Below are 20698 nucleotides of genomic sequence, written 5' to 3'. Positions count from 1 at the left end.
ACAAATCTTGCTCAGTAGCTGTTAAAAGGAGCTTTTTGTGTGTTGCAGCTGTTCAGTTGCTTGCCAGAGAGAAGTCATTGTTACTTGAGGGTCTCAAAAAGAAAGTAGAAGGTGATTTGCTCCGGTCGCGCTGGACTCGACCTCCCCTTTAAAACAAATTACAAGGAGACCTGTTTATTGCAACGTAACCATTTATTTCACTGCACTACAAAAGTATATCATTATTTGAACTATGATACAATCTCCACATATACAGAATATACAGCTTACACTTATGATATGATAGAAATGGTTTACAGTATCAACAGTCCTTTGACAGAAGACGCACTTGCTCACTTACCAGGTTTTTCCCCTGCAAGATTCATGAATATCATTTCTATATGAGTGTGATACTGTAAATAAAGAGGACTAAATGAGATGATGGGCTTTTTAAACCACCGAATCCTCAAAGGATCCATCGACTGAATAACTGAATAAATATTTTCTACTGAAGCGATGCAGCGTGCCCTTTAATGAAAAGGTGTAAGACGCAACTGATGTCTGTAAACCTGCGACTGCTGGTCCTTATAACAACTGGTTTTTATTTCTCCCTACTTGAGCGATAAACCTACAGAGGAACTTGTCCATTAAAGCCGTAATAATGTGAAATATCCCACTACAGATGTGTTCAGGACAGATGTGTCATCGCGGATCCATGTGCTAATCCTCAGGACCTGATGAGACAATGGAAAATGCCCCAAAAAATCCGTTCTATGTCATCAAATACATATAATTTGAATTTCACTGTATTTTAATGAACTATTTTGTGACTAAACGGGCCCTGCGACGGACCCTTGACAGACGAGTGGTACAGAAAAGGGTGGATGGATGTGATGTGTAAATTAGCCAGATTAGAAAGCAGGATTTAAATTGTAGCTGGGCTTGGTTGGATGATAGAACTGAAGGAGAGGAAGAACCGCTCAGATCTGGGACCAGATCTGATGACATCATCACCTGGGTGGGGCGCCCTCGAGTTCTTTCATAGCTTGAACTACTTCTTTTTCAGTGTGACAAGAGTTTCCCTGCCGCAACACGATAATTTGAAGAGGCCTCCTGCAGTCGTCCAACATGGAAAACCACACTCAACAATGAAGGGTTTTAGAGCTGAATAACTACCCTTTTAACATGAAATACATACAAAAATGTGCTTTCTTGTTGCACTATTGTTTCTTGAAATTGTATTTTAATTCCTCGGTGGGTTGCTACAGTGTGTATGGTGATTAAAATCACGTGGAGAGTGGATACAGCTTTACTGTAGCTGCAAGTCATGGCCACAGTGGAAGAAGAAACTACTAGAGTGCAGGACTGTTCTCTCGTGTACTACAATCATTACTGCAGTATTGCTTCATGGCTTCGTAGCAGCTACGTACACTTGGAAAGCAATGCTGTTTTTTTTTAAATGCCTACTAAAAGTCACATGTACTCATCAGCCGGCTGCGATAAACATAACGTGTCAGTGCGTTTCATTATGAAGAGGTTATGATGGGGGGGGGTCTTTGGGGAAATATCTGACACTGTTTGGGTTCAGCTGAGAGGAGGAGGGGCGTGTCGTGTGATTGACAGCAGCTGACGGGCTGTTGTTGAGTGTTGGGTTCTGGGGTCAGCATCTGCACGCATCGCAGCGATGTTTGCAGGCACGTTGACATGTTCGATGTGCTGAAGCTCCACCGCTAATTTAGCGGGGAAATTGTTTGTTGGCTCACTAAACAAGCTAAGGTGCACGACGGGACCTGTTTTCATGTCCGGAAGTCAGATAAGAGGAGGCATCGCAGGGAACGCTGCGGTGGCGGTGGCTCTTTCTTTAGACAGTTTTAATTGGCTGTCTGGACACAAGCTCTCAGCCTACGGAGTGACGTTATTCCATCACGTTAATGAAGACTAGGGGGCGCCGTCATGGAACAAAACACTTCCAAAAACGCTTTTAAGGTGCACAGGATGAGATTTGTGATATAGAGCAGAGACGTGTGACAGAAATATGTGTATCTGATTTCAGTCGTGTGTATTGAGCGAGTCAAATAGGAGGTTATTTTAAAAAGAGTTCAAGTTCACGCAGAAGTTTCAATAAGACCAAACATCTCTATCGCGAAAGAGGTAAAGTTTGGCAAATCCTACAGTACAAGGAGAGTGGAAGGATCGTGCTGTACGCTCACTTTTCCCTGAAAGCACATGACATCAGTGTGTCTGTGGTGCGAAGTACTTTGTAAAGTATGAGACAAGAACACTGCATTGTTGTTAACGGTGCCGCTTCCTTGCTTGGTGAGCTGCAGAAATGAAGATAAGATACATTCTTTTAGAAAGTGTTTTTTTTTACAAACACGTCAGAGAGGTTCTTCCCATGTTCACACTCAAAGTGCAGTGGTGCTTTCAAATTGGAACAGTAAAAGAAAGAACGCAGACACATGACAATACTGCCGTGTACATAGGAGGGGACTGGAGAAGGAGCAAGATCTACTAAAACTACTATCTACATCTAGCAAAGAAAAAGAAAAAACAAAGCCACTGTTCCACAACTGGAACGTGGCACAGGAGTCTGAGTGGTGTATGGTTACTGTACCAGGACGACAGGGCGCGCAGCAATGACTCCTCAAACACAGGAGCAACTAAGCAGCGCGTCACGTCTGGATCCCTCACACCAAAGTCAGCAGGATTCTTGAAATGATGATGATGAACGCTTCACAAGTTGAATGTATTGAGTTTTGATCGATGAACTAAAACACCTCAGGAAATACCACACTTACGAATCTTAGAGAACGTCTGCTGATGAGGAGCTAAAAGAGACGACAAACATCATGAAAGCAGACGGTGCCTGACGCTATTCGATGGGATGCTAGAGTCGCGTCTGCTGTGTAGTTTTTTCATGCTGTTACTTCCTGGAAATGATCTCGTTGAACAAAACTTCCTAGCCATACGTTAGCCACAGAGCTGATCGTCTAGTGCCTGTAAATCCAGCGTGGGAATCCCACCGGCTGCTGGTGGAGGGAACTCATGGTGACGCTAACGTCAGGGCCGGCCTACACAACTGCGTCATCCCTGCAGTGCTCTACAGGAGATGCAGTGATCATGGCGGAAAACAGGAAATGAAACAGATTACTGAACTGCGTATTACTCCAATCAAACTGTATAGTCAATGCAGAGCAGTGGCGGGGGAAAATAACAAGAGGCAGCACACAAAACTGGGGAAAGCAACCTGGTGCCACACCACAAACCTGATTGCCGATTATACAGCAAACCAGACTCCCATGTTAATTATTGCTCATTTTGAAGTGGACTTCTGATGAAGTGACCACACAGCAAATCCAACCTTCAAGTCAGGAGCTGTGCGCCGACTCCTTCCACAAAGGCACCATTATAGAGGGTAAAAGACAGGGTTAGCTTAGCGTGCGTGGCAGGAGGGGATTTGAATTATTCATGTTTACGCCAGTCGCAGCAGCTGATATACCTAACTTCATCAGCCTATAAAACAGGATAGAACCAGACCTCCAACCCATCGTGTGGAGTTGTTTTATCTTCTGGTTTGGTTGTGTATGTATCAGTCAAGAGTCCATCTCCTGTTCCGACAAAACCCTTGAGAGAACCATCTTGTTCCAGACCTGTTGATGTTCTACACAAGAAAACTGTCACTCACATCTTCAGTGCATTTCTTCAGAGAAGTTTTTGATTGCAGGGTTTGTTTCTCGTGTTCTCAGGTTTTGGAGGAGAAGTTGATCCCGGTCACCATTTTCTGGATCTTCTCTTCATTCTTCAGTATGTTGGACCTTACAGCACAGATCTTGTCCTGCTGGTCTTTGATCAGCTGCTCCAGCTCAGCTAGTTCTGCCTGAAGAGGCTCCACTGCCCGATCAGTCGCTCTGCAGCACGTACAAGCATGCGGTGTGAAATGAAGTCATTCACAGCCGACCAAAGTTAAAGAAATTCAGAAATATCAGATTCACAGGAATCTGTGTGTGCACAGGGATGAGCGATGTTATGAATCAGAGGTTATTGTGTTCGAGAGTGTGAGTCTGCCCTCTCACCTCTGCTCCTGCAGCAAGGCCTGTGCATGTTTCTTGTTCTCTCGCTGCCAGGTGTGCAGTTCTGCTTGCATGGCGTCCATGTCCTCTTGGATGTAGTCCATGATTTTGCCGAGGGGCAGGGTGCTGCGGCACACCGTCTGGATGGAGGAGCGGAGCCGCTCTATCTCCCGAGTAACCAGGTCCCGCTCCTTCTTCTGGGCTTCTTCAGACACCAGGCTCTGAGTGAGGAAGCAGCAGATACGTCGAGTGACGTTTGGAGCATGACAACGATGGATACATTTACCTACACGCCAATAATCAACGACAGTTGTGGAAATTGTAATATTCTAATTTGATAGACAATTGAATTTTTGGGATTAGGCCTTTTTCTGAATGTAGCATTTTCCAATCAAGACCTGGGATGTCAGCTGGGTTTTGGGAGCATTCTTTGGACGTGTGTACAGCTTATTCTCACGACCTTGCACCTCACTGGCCTCTTGTCTCTTTACGGACAGATGTGTGAAGTGTGCAAGCTTCACTGTGCTGACGAGCAATATAACTTGTCTTGACTTCACGGAATATATTCCAAGTCTTAGCAGTCAGTACTTCATTTTGGTGGGAGAAACTACAATTTTGTTGAGTCTCCCAGCACTCAGAAGTGAGCAGCAGCAGCAGCAGCAGCAGCAGCAGCAGCAGCAGCAGCGAAATGTTGGGCGCATTTATATCTGTTAATTTGAGAATTAGGAGACGGCACATTAGCGACTTGATTAGAAGTGATATGACTGATGCTGACAACAAGGCAGGAATGGAAACATTTTCAACACACAGTAAAAAGGGAGAAAAAAAGAAGAAGAAAAGCCTTGGTTGTACTGTGACATCCTTCATGCTAATGGTTGCACTCGTCACTCAATTACCTCTAAGAACATACACAAGAATCACTTGAGTCCCTGGACCAAAACATAATAAACTGACATTAGGAATTCTACCTTTGCCAGCGACGTCTCAAATGACTGACTGAGCGAGAGCAAAGCTGCAGTTAGTGGTTAAAGGATTCCAAGGCTAAAAATGTTAGGCAGGAATCCTACCAACCTAGCTGTATATATAAAGATCAATCGCACTGAGTAGGCATGTAAAGTGTGTGTGTGTGTGGGGGGGGGCTTCTGATATACTGCGTTCAGTTGGGGGTGGGGGTCCCTATATCCCAATTACACCCAGTCCCTTGATGGCAGAGGAGGGGAAGGTATCAGGGAAAGACCTCTCTTAGCAGGCAGCAAACCCGAGGATGTTTGCTCAGCTGGGCTTCATGAGGCTGCGCGTGTGTGTGTGTGTATGGGTGTGTGTATGATGAGAAAACACTCAATACTGCAAGCCTGAAGCCACACACGAAACATACAGCGGACACACAACCCCCACCTGCTCTCTTGGTCCTGTTTATTTTAGTAACAGGCTGTGGCAGAAGGGTTATTTTACTACAGTATAGAGTAACAACTACCACACTTAGACCTCCTTTCAAGTTCAACTCTTGGCCTTGTTTATGCTATTTGGCTGTGGAGATCATAGCACCTGCCATGATGAAGCAGCAGAAATCACACGCGCGTCAACGTGTAAACTAAATGACAACTTCCTCTTCAAAACAAACAGGCTGTCACGGAGCTCCAGGGGCCGGGGGCTGGATCTGCTCGGCCCCGCTGGAGCAGGTATTGATGAACTTATCAAGGCATCTCCTCAAAACAACCCAAGCAGCTCAGAACATCCGGGCTTGAAGGGTAACTTGACTAGACAAGACCACACTGCAGTAATGACATCAAACATCATTGTTTGCCAGCAGTTCTTCTCAGGAAGCAAATTTCTGACAACCTCACTCTGCTGCCCGTTTGAGACGGCTCGGGAGTGTGAAGGTTGAAATGCCTCGACCCAGCGGTCCCCCGGCTCGGTGGGTGGCTTTCCACTGAGGGCGCTGAGAACCTTGCAGCTAGACAAACACTGTGGCTCTGTTGGGCTGCCCAGCAGCAGCTTGGTCTGCATAACCCAGACAGGACCGGTGAATTCACTCTGTTTGCCATCCCCTTGCTACCGCCCCCCCCCCCACCTCCTTCTCTGTTGGAAAATAAAAAACTTGGTGTGAAAACATGACCCCTGGTTCGTGTGCACTCTGTCCTGGTGGATATAAATCACTGCTTTATGGAGGTCTCTGTCGGGGTCTACAAGACCAGTGAGCCCCCCTCTGTCTCGCTGCTCACAGAACAATATTTAGATACGGTGACCACAGATGAGCAGGAGAATAAGAGGGAGGGGGGCATGTTTCCCCATTATCTCCCAACAGTGAAGAAATTCCTGGGCAATAGGGAATTCCCGGCCTAACAAGACAAGGAAGCTTTGTCTGACGTGATTAAAATTAATATCCAGAAAAACAGTGGATGCGCACATCAGTGAACAAAGTGCTGAACCCATGTAGCACTCACGGTGTCGCACTGAATGAAGCTCTGTGTGCAGACCTTTATCTTGTTCCTTGTAAGGAATATAGTACAGATAAATGAAGGTGAGTTGGAGACACCCAACAGTGGGTCACTGCGAGGCAAATTACACTTTTTGGGTCACTTTGATGCGGATCAAAAGAAAACTGCGGGGATGTCATATTTTTGCAGCCCATCTCAGGAGCTAGCATCTCCAAGGGTTCCCTCAACCAAAAAGTAATGGGACTTGAACAGTTTATTTTGGATTACTGCCAAAAATAATCTCTGTGGTAAACAAACAAAAGTTTATGAGACTCGCATTAAAACCAGTGTGCTGCAAAACAAACTGTAATTTAGAACTTTCACTCTGTAACTCACTGCTAAAACAATGATTTTATGGTTGAAATATGCTACAAATCATCGATGAGCCCACGTAAAAACGTTAGACTTTCTAGGAAAAATGCATCCATGCTTGTTTAGATGGGTGTTCCTGAAGCAAATTTCTACAAAAGTGAGAAATGTTGTTTATGGGCTTCCTCAGCATTTCTTTAATAAAAGCCCCTAAACAGTCTCGCTACAGTAGATCATAAAAATAACTTGGAGTCAGTGAGGTGGGGAAAAATGCTGAGGGCCGAGAAGGTTATAGGATGTTGTTACAAGGTCACTGCTGCTCCTTAGGGAGACAACTGAGATCACCACCCAGGGCTACAGGGTGAAAGGAGTAAAAACTTCCCGGAAAACAAAAACACTTTCTCTACCTGACAACCCAGCCTCATTCAGGCCGCAGGCAAATCTGATTGGTTTCTCAAACCACATATTTTTGTGTCTACACCGTTACTAATAAGTGGCGAGTTCAGATTCTTTGTGTGGTTCAGTGTGACATTCAAGGCGGTGAATATCAGGAGAAACGGGTTGTGGGTGACCCAAAAGATACTTTGATAACCTCTGAGTGTCCGCACAGACATAAATCTGTAGAAATCTAATCAGATTTCAGGTCATACTGTTCAGATTTTCTGCGTCAACACTGATCTTAGACAGCCTGAACAGGCAAAAAGCAAACCAGGATCTAATCAGACCTTTTTTTAGAGGTGGTTTCAAATCTGATTCAAATAGGATTTTTACAAATTTGTTTCAGTTCGCTGCTCAATTAAATTCCAAAGTGTCTTTTTGTCATTCACGTGTGTCCGTGGATATCAGCCACCTTAAGTTTGTGTCTTGTAGCTAGGTTGATGAAGTCTGGACACTAGAAATCTGATCTCATAAAACAGAATAAGACAGAAAGAGATCGATATATTTGAGGGATAAAAAAACAAACAAAGCCTGCAGTCTATACGAGGCCTTGCAGTGAGGATCTGAGTAACAAAAATTCAGAATTTCCTTTTTTTTTTTTTGGGTCCGACGACTTAAAATCCATCTGGATATGCCAAAAAAACTGATTTGGGATGGCAGTCTGAATGAGGCCATATGAGAGGTGGGGCATACACTCAAAAGAGTGTGAGGGGCTCAAGGACGTGGCTTCTAATAGTTATCAATGTGTTGTCAAGACTGAGGGCAGACCCAAGAGAAGGACAGCGTACCCCATAAATCCTCTGACAAGTCAATAACATTGAAAGAATATGACTAATTGAATACCACGGAGTCATTTCCTTGTGTTTCCACAAAAAAGCGCTGCATGTTTATGAAGACACAGGGCTCTGCACAGAGGAGTATTTATTTTCCTGACAATTCTGCAGAGAGTCCTCTGGCCCTTCTCCTCTGTGACTCTCACTCAACAGCCATCCATTTGTGGATTCAATTCTGCAGAGAGTCCTCTGGCCCTTCTCCTCTGTGACTCTCACTCAACAGCCATCCATTTGTGAGCCACAGGGTTTATTTATACGTTGCAAACCTTCATCAGGCCTAATTTGATGGGGGTAAAGCAGAGGGGAGAAAAGTGTACACAAAAATTCTTATGAAAACGCAGCTGCTGCAAAGGGCAGATTCTGTGTAAATAAAAAGAGCAGTATCTTGGAATAATATACAATGCTGCCGAAGGGGTCAGGAAGAAGGCCATCCCCATAAATATACAGCAAATTCTTCAGTCACACACACCGCCGGGACATGGCAGAACACAATCATCTGACTGTTTAGAAATTCCCTTTATTTACATCAGCAGAGCAGGGGAGGAGCTCGGCGCTGGCGCTGACAATAGCTAATGTAACAAACAGTAATTTTACATGACAAAGAATACAAATTACAAAGGGGACATTAAAAGTGATAATATGCTCTGAAGGTCAATCATTTTCATACAGAAATGTATGGGAACTCTTAAATCAGAGGTATCGGGACTCTGTGAGACACAAATCAGTGTTAAAAAAATAAGTTGTGGCAGCTGAAATTCCAAACCTGCCATACCTTATAGAACGAGGAAGCTCAATATTTACATTTTTTACCCTGCGCATTTTACCATGATTACAGGGGGGGAAAAAAGTCTCCATTAAACTGACTTCTCCACACTTTCATGTCAGGAAGGAAGTCATTATAGTTCTTTATACAGCTGACGAGGCAAGGCCAATAAGGATGGGGGGCGAGGGGGGGGGGGGGGCTTGAACGCTTCCTATGTGCAGTCATACCTGCTCTAAGCTGCCCCTACAGACCATGAAGGATAGCCTGAAAACTGAGAAGGCTGCATTAAGAAAATTACGATAAAGTCTACACTCACGTTACACAAAGACCTCTGCAATTCTGGTTGATGAATGCTTGCTTGGAAAGATCTTTCTTTTGAAAAGAGTGGTTACACAAAAAGACATATTAAACCTGCAAGTGCAATTCTGTTTTTCTCTTAAGTTGACTGGTGGCCAAGCTGGGACAACTTCAGGTGGGAGTTATGAGGGATGATGTCTGTTGGGGGATAGATCAGGGACCTTTCTGCATGAGTGGCAGTCCAAAACAGTCCATCCATCAGAGTCAGGGTGGTCAGCTAGGAAGGGATGCTGGGACAGAATGCTTCAGTGGAGAGGACCACCCAAAGCAGACACTGTGCACCACCTCACAATAATACAGACTGTAAAAGTCACACTGATTCACACTTAAAATAACAATGAAACACAGCTCTTTCTAGCCAAGCAAGACGAGGTCAGACCGAGTATACGGCTGGACTGGAGTGTTGGCCCTGGCTGAATGTGGTGTCACAGGAGTTGTCTGTAATTTCACTATGGTGAACAGGTATCTGCAGTTTGTTTTTGTTTTGTTTTTTGAAGGGTCCTGGTTACAGGGTTACTGTTGTTTAAGTTTGTAAAACTTGTTCTCAATCACCAGACTACTTGACTGAGTGTTTAACTGTACTTGGCTGCAAAGCCAACTCTCATGAGCTTTGGCCAATCAATGTGAAATTTACCCGTGTTAACTGTTCTTGACAAGAACAAAGGAGATGTAGTTCTTTCCAGATCAAAACCCCAAGAGCTGTCTTGCCTTTGACACACGCCTTCTCCTATTTATTCTATGGAGGGCCGTGCAGTGACTTATGGGTCTGACAGAGAGATGGAGCTCACATCAAATATTCTGTCCCTGCATTGCCTTTTCCTCACATGAAATGTCTCTTCACCATAGTGCACTGTTAGCCTATAAATGCTAACAGCGGTGGAGCTGCTGTGTCACCTCAGGTTGATCCTTTTGAAGGAGCAGCAGCAGCCAATGAGAAACGGCGTGACTCGACCGCTGACCAGTGGCACAACTGTGCTCACTCATGAACTATGGTTACTCATCGCCACTCTTGTTTGTAGTGCTGGCCCCGCTGGTCCAGCTAAAAATAAGCCAACAGACTCAACCAACTCACAAGAGAAGAGAATGATGTTTTACCTTGACAACCATCTACCAAAACCGACAGTCTTGTGCGTTATGTTTTCACGTTTTATATTCACCATCAAAACACGACTGAAAACCTACAATCAACAGAGAATTTGGTTGTGCGCTGTGATTATTTTCTTCTTCTTTTTTTTTCTTTTGTAAGTGCAAACATGGAGGCGGGAGACTTATCAGTCCACAAGATTGCTCAAAAAAAAAGTTCCCAAAACACAGAGGTCCGTAGTTTAAAACAAGCACATCGAGGTTATTGAGAAACTCCAGAAATCAAGCTCATTTTACTCCAGACATCTTGATGTGTGTATCAGTTGTGTGTGGTCTGCTAGAACCTGCTTGTCTGGCTATTAGACCATCAGCTTCACCGAAGGGGAACATTTTTGCGGTTCCAAGGCAGCCCAATTACACCTCTCCACTCCATTTGTTTACATCTTTCTTTTGATAATAACCAGTGATTCAGAGCTCAGAGCATTTCAATGCGGTCAAAACAATTACCACAGGGAAATAACTTACAACAAGAATGTCTGATTGAACTGATGGCCAGTCATACCAGGGGCTTTGTTGAGATGAGTTACAGAGAGCGGGCTGACACTGCCCTCTAGTGGAGAAAAGACAGAACTAAAATTGTTATAGAGCACATACAGTACCTGGTCTTTAGATTTGATGGAGGATTGTGATGACTCATAGTCTTTCTTGGTCTCAAGGATCTTCTTCACAAGACCACCTATGGTGAGAAAAATCATCAAGAAGAGATTTAGAGTTAAAAATAAGTTGGAAAAAAGAAGAGTAAAGAAATTGGGCTGTACCATGTTTCTCTCCGCTGCCGAGCTCGTGGGCAGGTTCCTGTCATTTAAGAAAATACCGTAAATATCACAGATTCATCTCTTTCCGTCTCACTTGAGCCATTTGCTGTTGAAGTCACTTACCAAGTCCTTCTCAGGAGCATCTGCGGGTGAAGGGACTGACTCCTCCACAATAAACTGCTCATCTTCATCCTCCTCATCCTCAGATGGCTGCTTCCCATCCATGATGACTGCCGCTGAGGGCTTGGCACTAGACTGCCTGAAAAATAGACAGTGAGCAAAATATGCTCCATCTTGTAGACACTTTTATGAAATATAATGGCAGATTAAGTGGTTTGACTTGCTCCACTTGCTGTAGACCAGACGTTGTCAAATCGTCTTCACAAAGAGGAACAAGCAATTTATACAGGCACATTCATCACTGCTGGTTGTGATCTGCCAACAAAAGCAGCACTGGATAGCGTTTGATACTGTCATAAAAGAACAAGACACAGCTACAACGTGACGCACAAAATAGGTTGGAGTGACAAAAACAAATGCAAGAAATTTTAGGGAGACCATAAGAATATGCCTACATTCAAATCTATAAAATGCCATCTGTTGGCATTTGATCAAGCTGCCGTACAAGTGGTTTGGCTGTTTGTGCCCTACATGTGACCTGGTTGTCATGAGGGAAACATGATCCAGGTGAGGTTGTGCAGTGAAGTCACCTCTCAGCTGGGGTCCCATCGGTGGCACTCTCCTGTGGCTTGACTCGTGGGGGTGCTGGGCGAGCGCTGCTGGGCCGAGGCATTCGCCTGGTGCTGCTGAAAGAACCGTACATGCCACTGACACGAGCTGTTCAACCTACAGCTGATGGAAAGTGTTCAGCACCACATCCCCAATACACCAATGAAATGGCTTTAACGCAGCTAACCAACCTAGCTTGGAAATCAGTTCGTCAGTTCGAGAACATCCATCACACAATTCATGATTCAACTACGTGTTTTCTCTGAGAAACTCTTTCTGACATTCGGAGATCTGCAAATGTGATATTTCGGTTGTACATTGCATCATGCCACACACTGATGTGTGCGAGTAATTCTATCAATTTTGCAGTATTGCGCTAAAGTTTTAGGTAGGACTGAATAAGTATTCTAAATTTAATAGAAACTGCATCATGACCTGACACAATATCCAGATTGCAGGTGCAATTTTTGTTGAAGGCAAAATGTGTGTAAAAAAAAAAAAAATTCTGAATGAAGCAGGACCCGGCTGAGACATTGACTTTTATCGGTCTATCACGGATATATTATATTATCATATATGATTTCTAATGCGTGCTGATATTTACAGCATGTGAAACGATGTCTCTGGTGATTTTAAAACAGGGTACCGTAGCGAGTCCAGCAGAGAGCACTGCGGCGCCTCTGCCTTATTTGCCTTATTATTATTTTATTTTAGTTTTGATTCAAATGGTTGTTTTTAATTTTAATGCGTGTGACAATGTTGATATGTTTTAATAAAAGGAAGTTATTTCTGTAAGCCTTCCAACTTTACATAGTGATATTGGTACGAGCTCGGTGCCCCATGAACATAGAAAGACTCCATTTTTCAGTCCAGAACAAAAAAATTCCCCACATCTGTAACAAGAATCGCTAATCAGTGATTATTTCTGCTCTAAAATCACAGGCCCTAAAATGGAGTATTTTAGCACAACAGAGCAAACTTTGGTACACATCTCTGGAAAAAAAAAAATCACACCATTATCATTTCAATTAACTTTTTCTACTGAAATATAAATATAAAAAAGATAATTTCATCTAATATCATCAATCGTATCACATTTGCAATATCAGCCAAAGCAATAACAATGAGGTCGTTTTTCCAAACAGTTTTAGGCACTTTAGACCACACACAACATTTCTCACTTCTTAACTTTTTCATTTTTCAACAGAACATAACACATTTCAGAAGGCTAAAATTTAATTTCACAAATAGAAAAGCTGAATTCCACGGAAACTGTTAATGAAATTGTGAAACTCCCTTCCATAGTTTTGTGGGCACATGATCCATTTCAAGATCAACCAAATTTACACAAGGAGACAGACAGCGAGGCTAAGAAGGTGAGGTAAGTGAAGAAGTGACAGTTTTTGGGTCTATAAAAACACCAGTCAAGGTAGCTGTCCTGCATCAGCCAGCAAAGCAGCAGCACAGAGGTTTCCAGATGTGCTGTTCTTAGCTCTTAGTTGAGGGCCAGAATCCTAATGACGAGCCAAGAAAACTCAGAGCAGCAGATGAAAAACTCATCAAGCCAACTTCCCTTCCTAAACAGACAATATCCAGCAGCACCATGACAGGAAACCAGTGGGACCCTGCTTCACCATGGACGGCCAGTAAAGGTCTGGTCAACAGTGGTCTTTATTGGGGGCCTTGCAGGCAAAAAGAAATAAGTGGCCTTCTTAATTCTGAGAAGAACCAGCAGATTGGTATCTATCATGCAACACCACCAGAGAGGCATCTAATTATCCCCATTTTAACTCAGCGGTGAGGCAAAAGCTCTAAACATACGGATCAGAAAGAACCATCTTCAGCAACAAGAACAAGGAGTCCAGAGGAGGATACAATTATCTCCACAGGGCCGAGCTCTCAGCATTATCCTGTCACTCTGTGATTACTCCAAGAGGCAGAAGCAACGGAGAGCCTCAAACCACAGAGGTGTCAAGTTCTCAAGAAGCTTGGAACAACCTACATAACAAGGACCTTGAAAAACTGCGCACGAGATTATGTCTTCAAATGTAATACAACTCTGGTGCAGTAGTACACGGCTACATAGGGAAGGATTGCAGTACATCTTATGACAAGGATTTTTGCTGCTTTTTCTTAGTCTATTTTGAAGCATGATTTTGGTGAGTAGTTGATGACATAGTTTTACAAGTGCTTGCAATGGAAGTGAAGAGTATTGTCTGCACAGACCTGGAGGCCCTGTCAGACGGCACCGTGGACCCTGCAGCGTCTCCATTTTCCAGAGGGACAGGTCCCTGGGCCAACTGAGCATCTCCGTCTGCAAGAGCATTGACTCTTATTTAGCCCAGTATCGTATAGTTCAGTTTATCGTAGATTTTACAACGACTCATGAACTCAGATGCTTTTACAACGAATATCTTTTCCCCTGTCACTGACTGAGTCACTCACTGATTCACTCTACATTCTCAGGTGACTCAGCTTGAAGACTAAACCCAAAGTAGCACAGTCTGAAGCGATGATCAATAGAGCGCTCTGCTTTTCAGCCATCCTAAGATGCACATCAGACCTGCCGTGGCTTCTGTAAGTTCTGGTGTGAAAGATGCAATAAGATGATGGACACTCACCTCCCTCACTGTCAGAATCATCTGTAGACAACAAACAAAGCAAGGTTGGTTGGCACTCTGACTCGTTTAAAGATTCTATGGCAACATTGAAACCCATCAACTGAAAGACCACTTGTCTGTTTGGAAAAAAGGAAGCTTGTACTGTTTTTTTCAGTGACGATCCTACTGAGCCATTCCTTCCTCATTTACAATTTAGGCATTGAAGCTGATATTAGTCTTATATTTCCACGTAATGTACTTGGAGGTGATTAAATAGGGGGTTGGGGGGGCTTTACCTTGACCAGCAAACTTGGGTCTCCTCCGTTGCCCTTTGGCAGATGAAGGCCGAGGTATTCTTGCTGGACTGCCAGACTGTGATTACACACACAAAGAATTTTAAGGGGAAAAAAAAGCAGAGAGAGGCAACAATCATTAATCATTTGAATAACCTGGAAACCTGCCATCTTGTTCAGAGTACCTACAGATTGTACCATGTACGTAGACCTCTGTATGTAGAGAGTGAAAGGCAGTTTAGCTTCCCGTGCACAAACTTGCCAATCACACTAGCAGATATTTAAAAAACACTGTTTAAACTACTGGTAACAAACTCAAGGCTCCACTTTAATGAAATTTATTCTAATATGCAGCAGCATTCTAGCATGGCACACAAGTGAGATGAAACTCATGTATAAAAGCAAAATGACTTAAGACTGAATCTTCAATGGCTGTCACAAGCTTTTATAGCTCAGCTGTGATATGACGAGGGTGAAGGAGACAAGTGTAGCAGAGGCGCATACATAACTGGATGCAGTGTGGAAGACGTTCCGAGGAGTGAAGCTGGTAGTGGGGACAAATGTGAAATTACGACAGCGTCTAGCAAACTCCTTGATGTGGATGAAATTCGTTTGGTTTGATGCTCAACTGTAAAACTCACGATTCACGACCTACTGCCAAACCAACATGTCCTCTTTGAAATGTCTGTCCCACATCATAACAAGTCCATTAATCATTAGTCACTTAACTGTGTTACAGCCTAGACGCGTGTCTGACAGCACACTGGCTAACCTCACGCTGGTTTAGTCACAGAAGTGATTCAGAATTGTTGGATGACTCAAGCTGGGAAAATCAGTTGTAGCAGTGGAGATGCATGGTGATGAGTGGATTGTGTGTCATTGTACTGTGTAAGACCATTACACATGCAAAATGAACATGAATGGAAATAACGGGGGGGGGGCACTACTAAGCACTGTGTATTGCAGGGGTTCCCAAACTTTTCAGCTCAGGACCCTCGAGGTGCCAGAGACTCACGACCACTCGAGATACAGCTGAGGTGTACTAACCTTGTGTACATATTGCGCGCGCGCGCACACGCACACACACACACACACACACACACACAAATAGGCCTATTCAAACACTGCCAAAGTCAAACTGATTTCAAGTTGGCAGGGACCTCATGTTCTGACACATGCCATGAGAGGATTCATCACTAAATACTTCATTGCGACAGATACACATAGCAGAACTCTGTATTATTTCTTGAAAATATCAAATTAAAGCTGAAAGTTACATTTTTTTATGTACCACCCCAGTATTGTCATAATATGTAGGCTACATCACATTATAATGATAAATCAACAAAAAAGTTTCTAAAACCATACAGTGAAGGGAAAATAAATGCAATATACTGCCATATTGATTTCATCCCACAGCACCAGTTATAGTGCTATGTTTCATTCTTTAGAAACAATTAAATCCTGTTTCACAATTTATAAATCAATTTTGATTTCTGGAAATCATCTCACACTTCCAGGTTTGGGAACCCCTGGTGTACTGGACTGCAGCGCAAAAGGGAAATCTACGAACTAAAGAGCCAGTATGTCACCTGGTTCTCAACTGCCTCTGTGGGCTGTACATCAAGAACATAGCATCAGGGTAAGAAATCACAAAATACTCAGTTAATAAGCAGAAACAAGACCACACAGACATTTCTATTCACTATCAGCACTAAAGCAAGCAACACCCCAAGACTGACTCTAAGTTGTCTGCAGGTCTAATTCTTTACTGACTGGTAAGCAGGGTCAAATACCTCTTCAGCTGGCACAGGTTCCTTCCAGAATAAGAGGGATAAGAAAATAAAAGCTTTTCTTACCAACTATTTAAAACAGTTTCATAAAAGAACAATAAACCACAATCATGATATACTGAATGGTAACAATGACTTCGCTGCTAGAGGAGAACTTACTGCTGACACATGTTTGGCTGTTCTACTGGACTCTTCAGGGGTGGGTTTTTGCTGTGGCTCCTCTGACACTCTGGCCTGGACACAAACACATAGCAAGTTAAATACCAGCGTTGTTAAAAACTCAGCTGAGCACACGAGTGTTCTGGAATACCTTGCTGCTACCGCTCTCCATACGTCCATTCCTCTCTTCCCCCTCTTTTGGTCGCTCGGACTCCTTTTCTTTTCGTTTTTCCTTGTCTCTTTCACGGTCTCGTTGAGAATCTCTCTCTCTTGTCTTTTCTCGGTCTTTGTCTCTCCTTTTGTCTTTTTCCCTCTCTCGATCCCTCTCTCGATCCTTCTCCCTGTCCCTGTCTTTTACGCGTCCCTTGTCTTTATCTTTATCTCGTTCCCTGTCACGGCTCCTGTCTTTGGCGTGGTCCTGTTCACTGCGGTGGTGCTTGTCAGAGCGCTCCCTGTCATGGCGGCGCTCCTTCTCCCCGTCTCTACGTCGGCTCTCGGGCTCTCTGAGCTGGTCGGGGTCTTTGTGGTCTCCGCTCCCAGTGCGCTCTATCGTCTTTTTCTTCTCCTAGAAAAGGTCACAACAGCGTACAGGCAGAGGGTGTAAATGAGTCACAGCAACATTTAGAGTAATTCAAGGCAAAAGGCCGACACAGACGACCCAGCCCATAGCGCAGCATGCAATGTGTTCCCATCAGAAACTCTGTGCTATTAAGGTGCTCGCTGCTAAAGAGGTCGAGTGACGTAAGCGGGCTGATGGTAGAAGTAGGCCACTTGCTCTTCATAGCACTGCTGTTTGAGAATGTCGTTGCGTCGGCCTGTCTTTCACCAGTCAACAAACACTTACATCACTCGTGGTTCCTAGTGAGGTTAGAGCTAAAAAAGGTTCCCCAAACCAGGGTTACCAGTTCCTCCGATGCAAAAGCGACTTTATCATCCCAACAGCTCTAACCTCTCTCTCCAGGTGACGTTCATGTCCTTCCCTGTTCTCCTTGTCCTGGGACCTGGATGTGCTGGCCTTGGTCCTCGTATCCAACTTTTCTCCTGCAAGCACTCGCTTCACTGCCTCCTCACTGGACATCTGCACATCAAGACCAATCATTTAACTTCGGTAATATCACAACAGTTACAACCACACCCATCTCATATTTGAGAGTGGCAGTGCTTCCTGACAGTGCAGCTAGCTGTCTGTCACCTGTCCCCCCTGCCCCAACATTTGCATTTTGGATAGCTTATTAACTTTGATTAGTCACAATGATTTGACTTGTAGTACTTCAGAACAAGGTGCACATGTAATAGTCTCATGATGTTTAAATTTTCCACTCTATAAACTTAAATATCAAATCTGTTGTCACTGCAACCAGATATGAGAGCAGCTAATGTTCTATGTAGGATGAGGATTTTCAAGAATTCTCTCTGAGAGATGAGATCAAAGTACAACTATTCACCAGGCACCAACTCATCTGTTTACACTACATCTCCAGGGTTCAATTAGAAGAGTTTTAAGTTCTTCCTGAGGTGGCTAAATAATGGCTGGAAGACGTAGAGAACTACAACTGTGAATGAGGTGTGTGTTCATGTATATAATCCTCCTGAAATCAAACCTTGTTGAGGCAGCACTTGGCAATAGCCTGCAGCATCTCATTGGTTTTCTCTGGCTCATGGCCGGCCACGATGCGTGCTGGTTTTGCAGCGAGGGGCTCCCCGCTAACCAGCATCACGACGTCTATTGCTTTCTGAAGGAAGGCGATCTTTGTGTCTTTGTCCTTGATAGTTAAAAAAAAAGAAAAAGAAAAAAAGGACCATGTGATTAACAGGGTAGAGAAGACAAAGGTTGTGGTTGAGGAACACGCGGGAGGAAGAGCTCTCGTGGGAGTTGCTTTCCAACAAGATGGCTACACCTCTAAGATGAAAATCCTTGCAGAATACAACACACATAACCTAGCAGGCACACTAAAACTCTACATGGAATAAAAAAAAAAAAAAACAGTTCAGCCAGACACCTCACCTTTACATTATCTGACTTCATTTCATTCTCTTCATACAGTCCTTTCATAAAACCAGTGGTCTTGATGATCTAAGAGTGGAAAGAAATCAAAATGACATACTTTTCACTTTTCAGACAAACTGCTCTCATGTATTAACCACTTTGAATTATTGTTAAACTGATCAGCAGCAATTACAGAGAAAACAACAACATTCTTCTGGAGTTGCGCGACCATCCACCTGGTGAGCATGTCCAAAATTCACTCTCCTTTACCTCCGTGAAACGCTCAGCTAACGGTTTAGAATCCTCATAATGTCTTCCAGCAAATCAAGAGTAAGCGTCAGATTTCCATGATGTGATCGCACATACTTCTGTTTAGAGAAGGGAAACAGGAATTTGTTGGTAAAAATTCTAAGTTTATTGTTAATTAACTGATGCTATGGTCTAGCGAGCCTACTAAATTGTACAAATTTTTCGACCCATGTGTGGATTGAAGCTATTGTCTTCCTATTGTCCTCCTACTGCACATTATTGGATTTTTTTTTAACGGAAATCCCACATTTTGATATTCCAGTACTGATTTGATCGATACCAGTAGATGATGCTTGGTGAGGCTTTCAAGCTCCATGAACTTTTTTCAGTAATTCACATGAAGGCCTGAAATTTTAATGTTGCTCAATCTATATTTATCATAAAAATCTCTATCAATTTACATTTGAGAATGTAATTGACATTAAAGGAAATACCAATATTTAATCACTGTCTTTAAAGCGCAACGTAACGCTTTATCGTGAAGCGGCCCAGCTGGGATAAGCTGCTCAGCATCCCAGTTCTCAACGTGACGGCTTCGCAGAACCAGCCGCATTTATCCAGGCGAAGTCGTCACACGCCGCCAAACACGAAAACAGCGAGCGAAACTGGGTTTGTTGATCCCTGTCGGGCTCCGGGCATGCCTAGCAACGAGACGACGCTGTGGACACGGCTAAAGTTAGCCACGTAAATGTTTCAGACTGTTATGAGCCTTAGTCTGGCCAGTCAGCGTCCCAGACGGAGGTAAAACTACACCACCAGCAACTTTACTTCTTCAGAAGACACTTTATCGGCTTTATTAGAGTTACGAAGACAGCACAATTTGCTAACTCGGTGCTAACGTTTGTGCACAAGCTAACGTTAGCTAGCAAGTTAGCTTGTTGACTTGTCTAGGTTGTTTAACAGCACAGCGTGAACACCGCGATTGACAGCACTGGTCTTCAGGCATATATAGGCCTAGTTAGTCATCACAATGCTGATTTAACAAGCAGATTATTCTCACCTCACTGAAGATGTCGTGTAGGTATCGAAACGGAGGCTTGCTTAGCAATTTTTCCGTGAGAGGCGGTTTCTTTATCACTTTACCGAGTGTGTCCTGTGTCTTTTTTACTACTGCCGCATTCATGGCAGCAGTTTAGGCAACGCTCAGTCGTTAAAACCCCAAAGAAAAAGACAAAACTGATGCAGACCGACAATAACTTGGTGGCTCTGCCACCCGGTTGCTATGTCAATATTCTGCAATCCCAGAGTGCATCATTAATGATGACTGCGCCTGCGCCAATGGGTTTGGGTTGCTAGGCACCACTGGTGACCGTAGCAACAGCTAACAATCCGCTAGCTAGCTAGCTAGCTAGATTTATCCATAGCAGCATTTAACCTAGTTAAATTTGTATACTGAATTGTCAGAATTGTAAATAAATATATACAAAATAACATTGTAATTAGTATAAACTGTATCTTTCAAGATATCCAAAACTTTGGATGAAGTAGTTAAAAATACATCTGAGGCAGTTTCCTATCCACAGCAGTCTTATGCAACTCATGTGTCCGGAGCTTTGAGATTCAGGAATCAGCGATTGTGTTATTGATATCTTGAACTGTAATTCATGATATCTTCAATGTAATGCTCGGGACGGCGAAGCCTCGAAAAACTACAACAAAAACAGCAAATAACACATCTTCATATCTGGCAATAAAATGCAATAA

The 20698-nt window shown here is 43.5% G+C and overlaps 1 protein-coding gene across 4 annotated transcripts; it reads right to left on the bottom strand.

Moving 5' to 3' along the window:
* Window positions 1-185: 185 nt before the first annotated feature.
* Window positions 186-20249, bottom strand: ift54 (intraflagellar transport 54). Of its 4 annotated transcripts, none has more exons than XM_086219714.1 (17): window positions 19995-20249; window positions 18704-18772; window positions 18300-18461; window positions 17648-17776; window positions 16850-17263; window positions 16699-16773; window positions 16543-16563; window positions 16339-16362; window positions 14750-14825; window positions 14475-14495; window positions 14080-14167; window positions 11835-11930; window positions 11248-11383; window positions 11128-11164; window positions 10969-11045; window positions 4053-4270; window positions 186-3887 (listed from the first exon to the last, which is right to left on the bottom strand). In XM_086219714.1, the coding sequence occupies exons 1-17, from the start codon at window positions 20115-20117 to the stop codon at window positions 3722-3724; spliced, it is 1932 nt and encodes a 643-aa protein (XP_086075840.1). In that variant the 5' UTR covers window positions 20118-20249; the 3' UTR covers window positions 186-3721. The 4 variants fall into 4 exon arrangements, with proteins under 4 accessions (XP_086075840.1, XP_086075841.1, XP_086075842.1 ...); XM_086219715.1 differs by having other exon boundaries at window positions 11835-11927; XM_086219716.1 differs by lacking the exon at window positions 16339-16362.
* Between the last annotated feature and the right edge of the window lie 449 nt (window positions 20250-20698).

Source organism: Aulostomus chinensis, chromosome 12 (genome assembly GCF_037954235.1).
Source record: "Aulostomus chinensis isolate RoL2024-O1b breed Wild chromosome 12, RoL_Achi_v1.0, whole genome shotgun sequence".
NCBI classification, from domain to species: Eukaryota; Metazoa; Chordata; class Actinopteri; order Syngnathiformes; family Aulostomidae; genus Aulostomus; species Aulostomus chinensis.
The sequence above is the reverse complement of the archived record's forward strand: the minus strand, read 5'-3'. Positions and strand labels throughout refer to the sequence as shown.

Coding starts and splice junctions, on each gene's coding strand:
- ift54 (XM_086219714.1), bottom strand. CDS start 20,117: ATGAATGCGGCAGTAGTAAAAAAGACACAGGACACACTCGGTAAAGTG. Junction 17,264..17,647: donor AACGTCACCTGGAGAGAGAG/GTTAGAGCTGTT, acceptor GACCTTTTCTAG/GAGAAGAAAAAGACGATAGA. Junction 14,168..14,474: donor TGATTCTGACAGTGAGGGAG/GTGAGTGTCCAT, acceptor ATGCTCTTGCAG/ACGGAGATGCTCAGTTGGCC.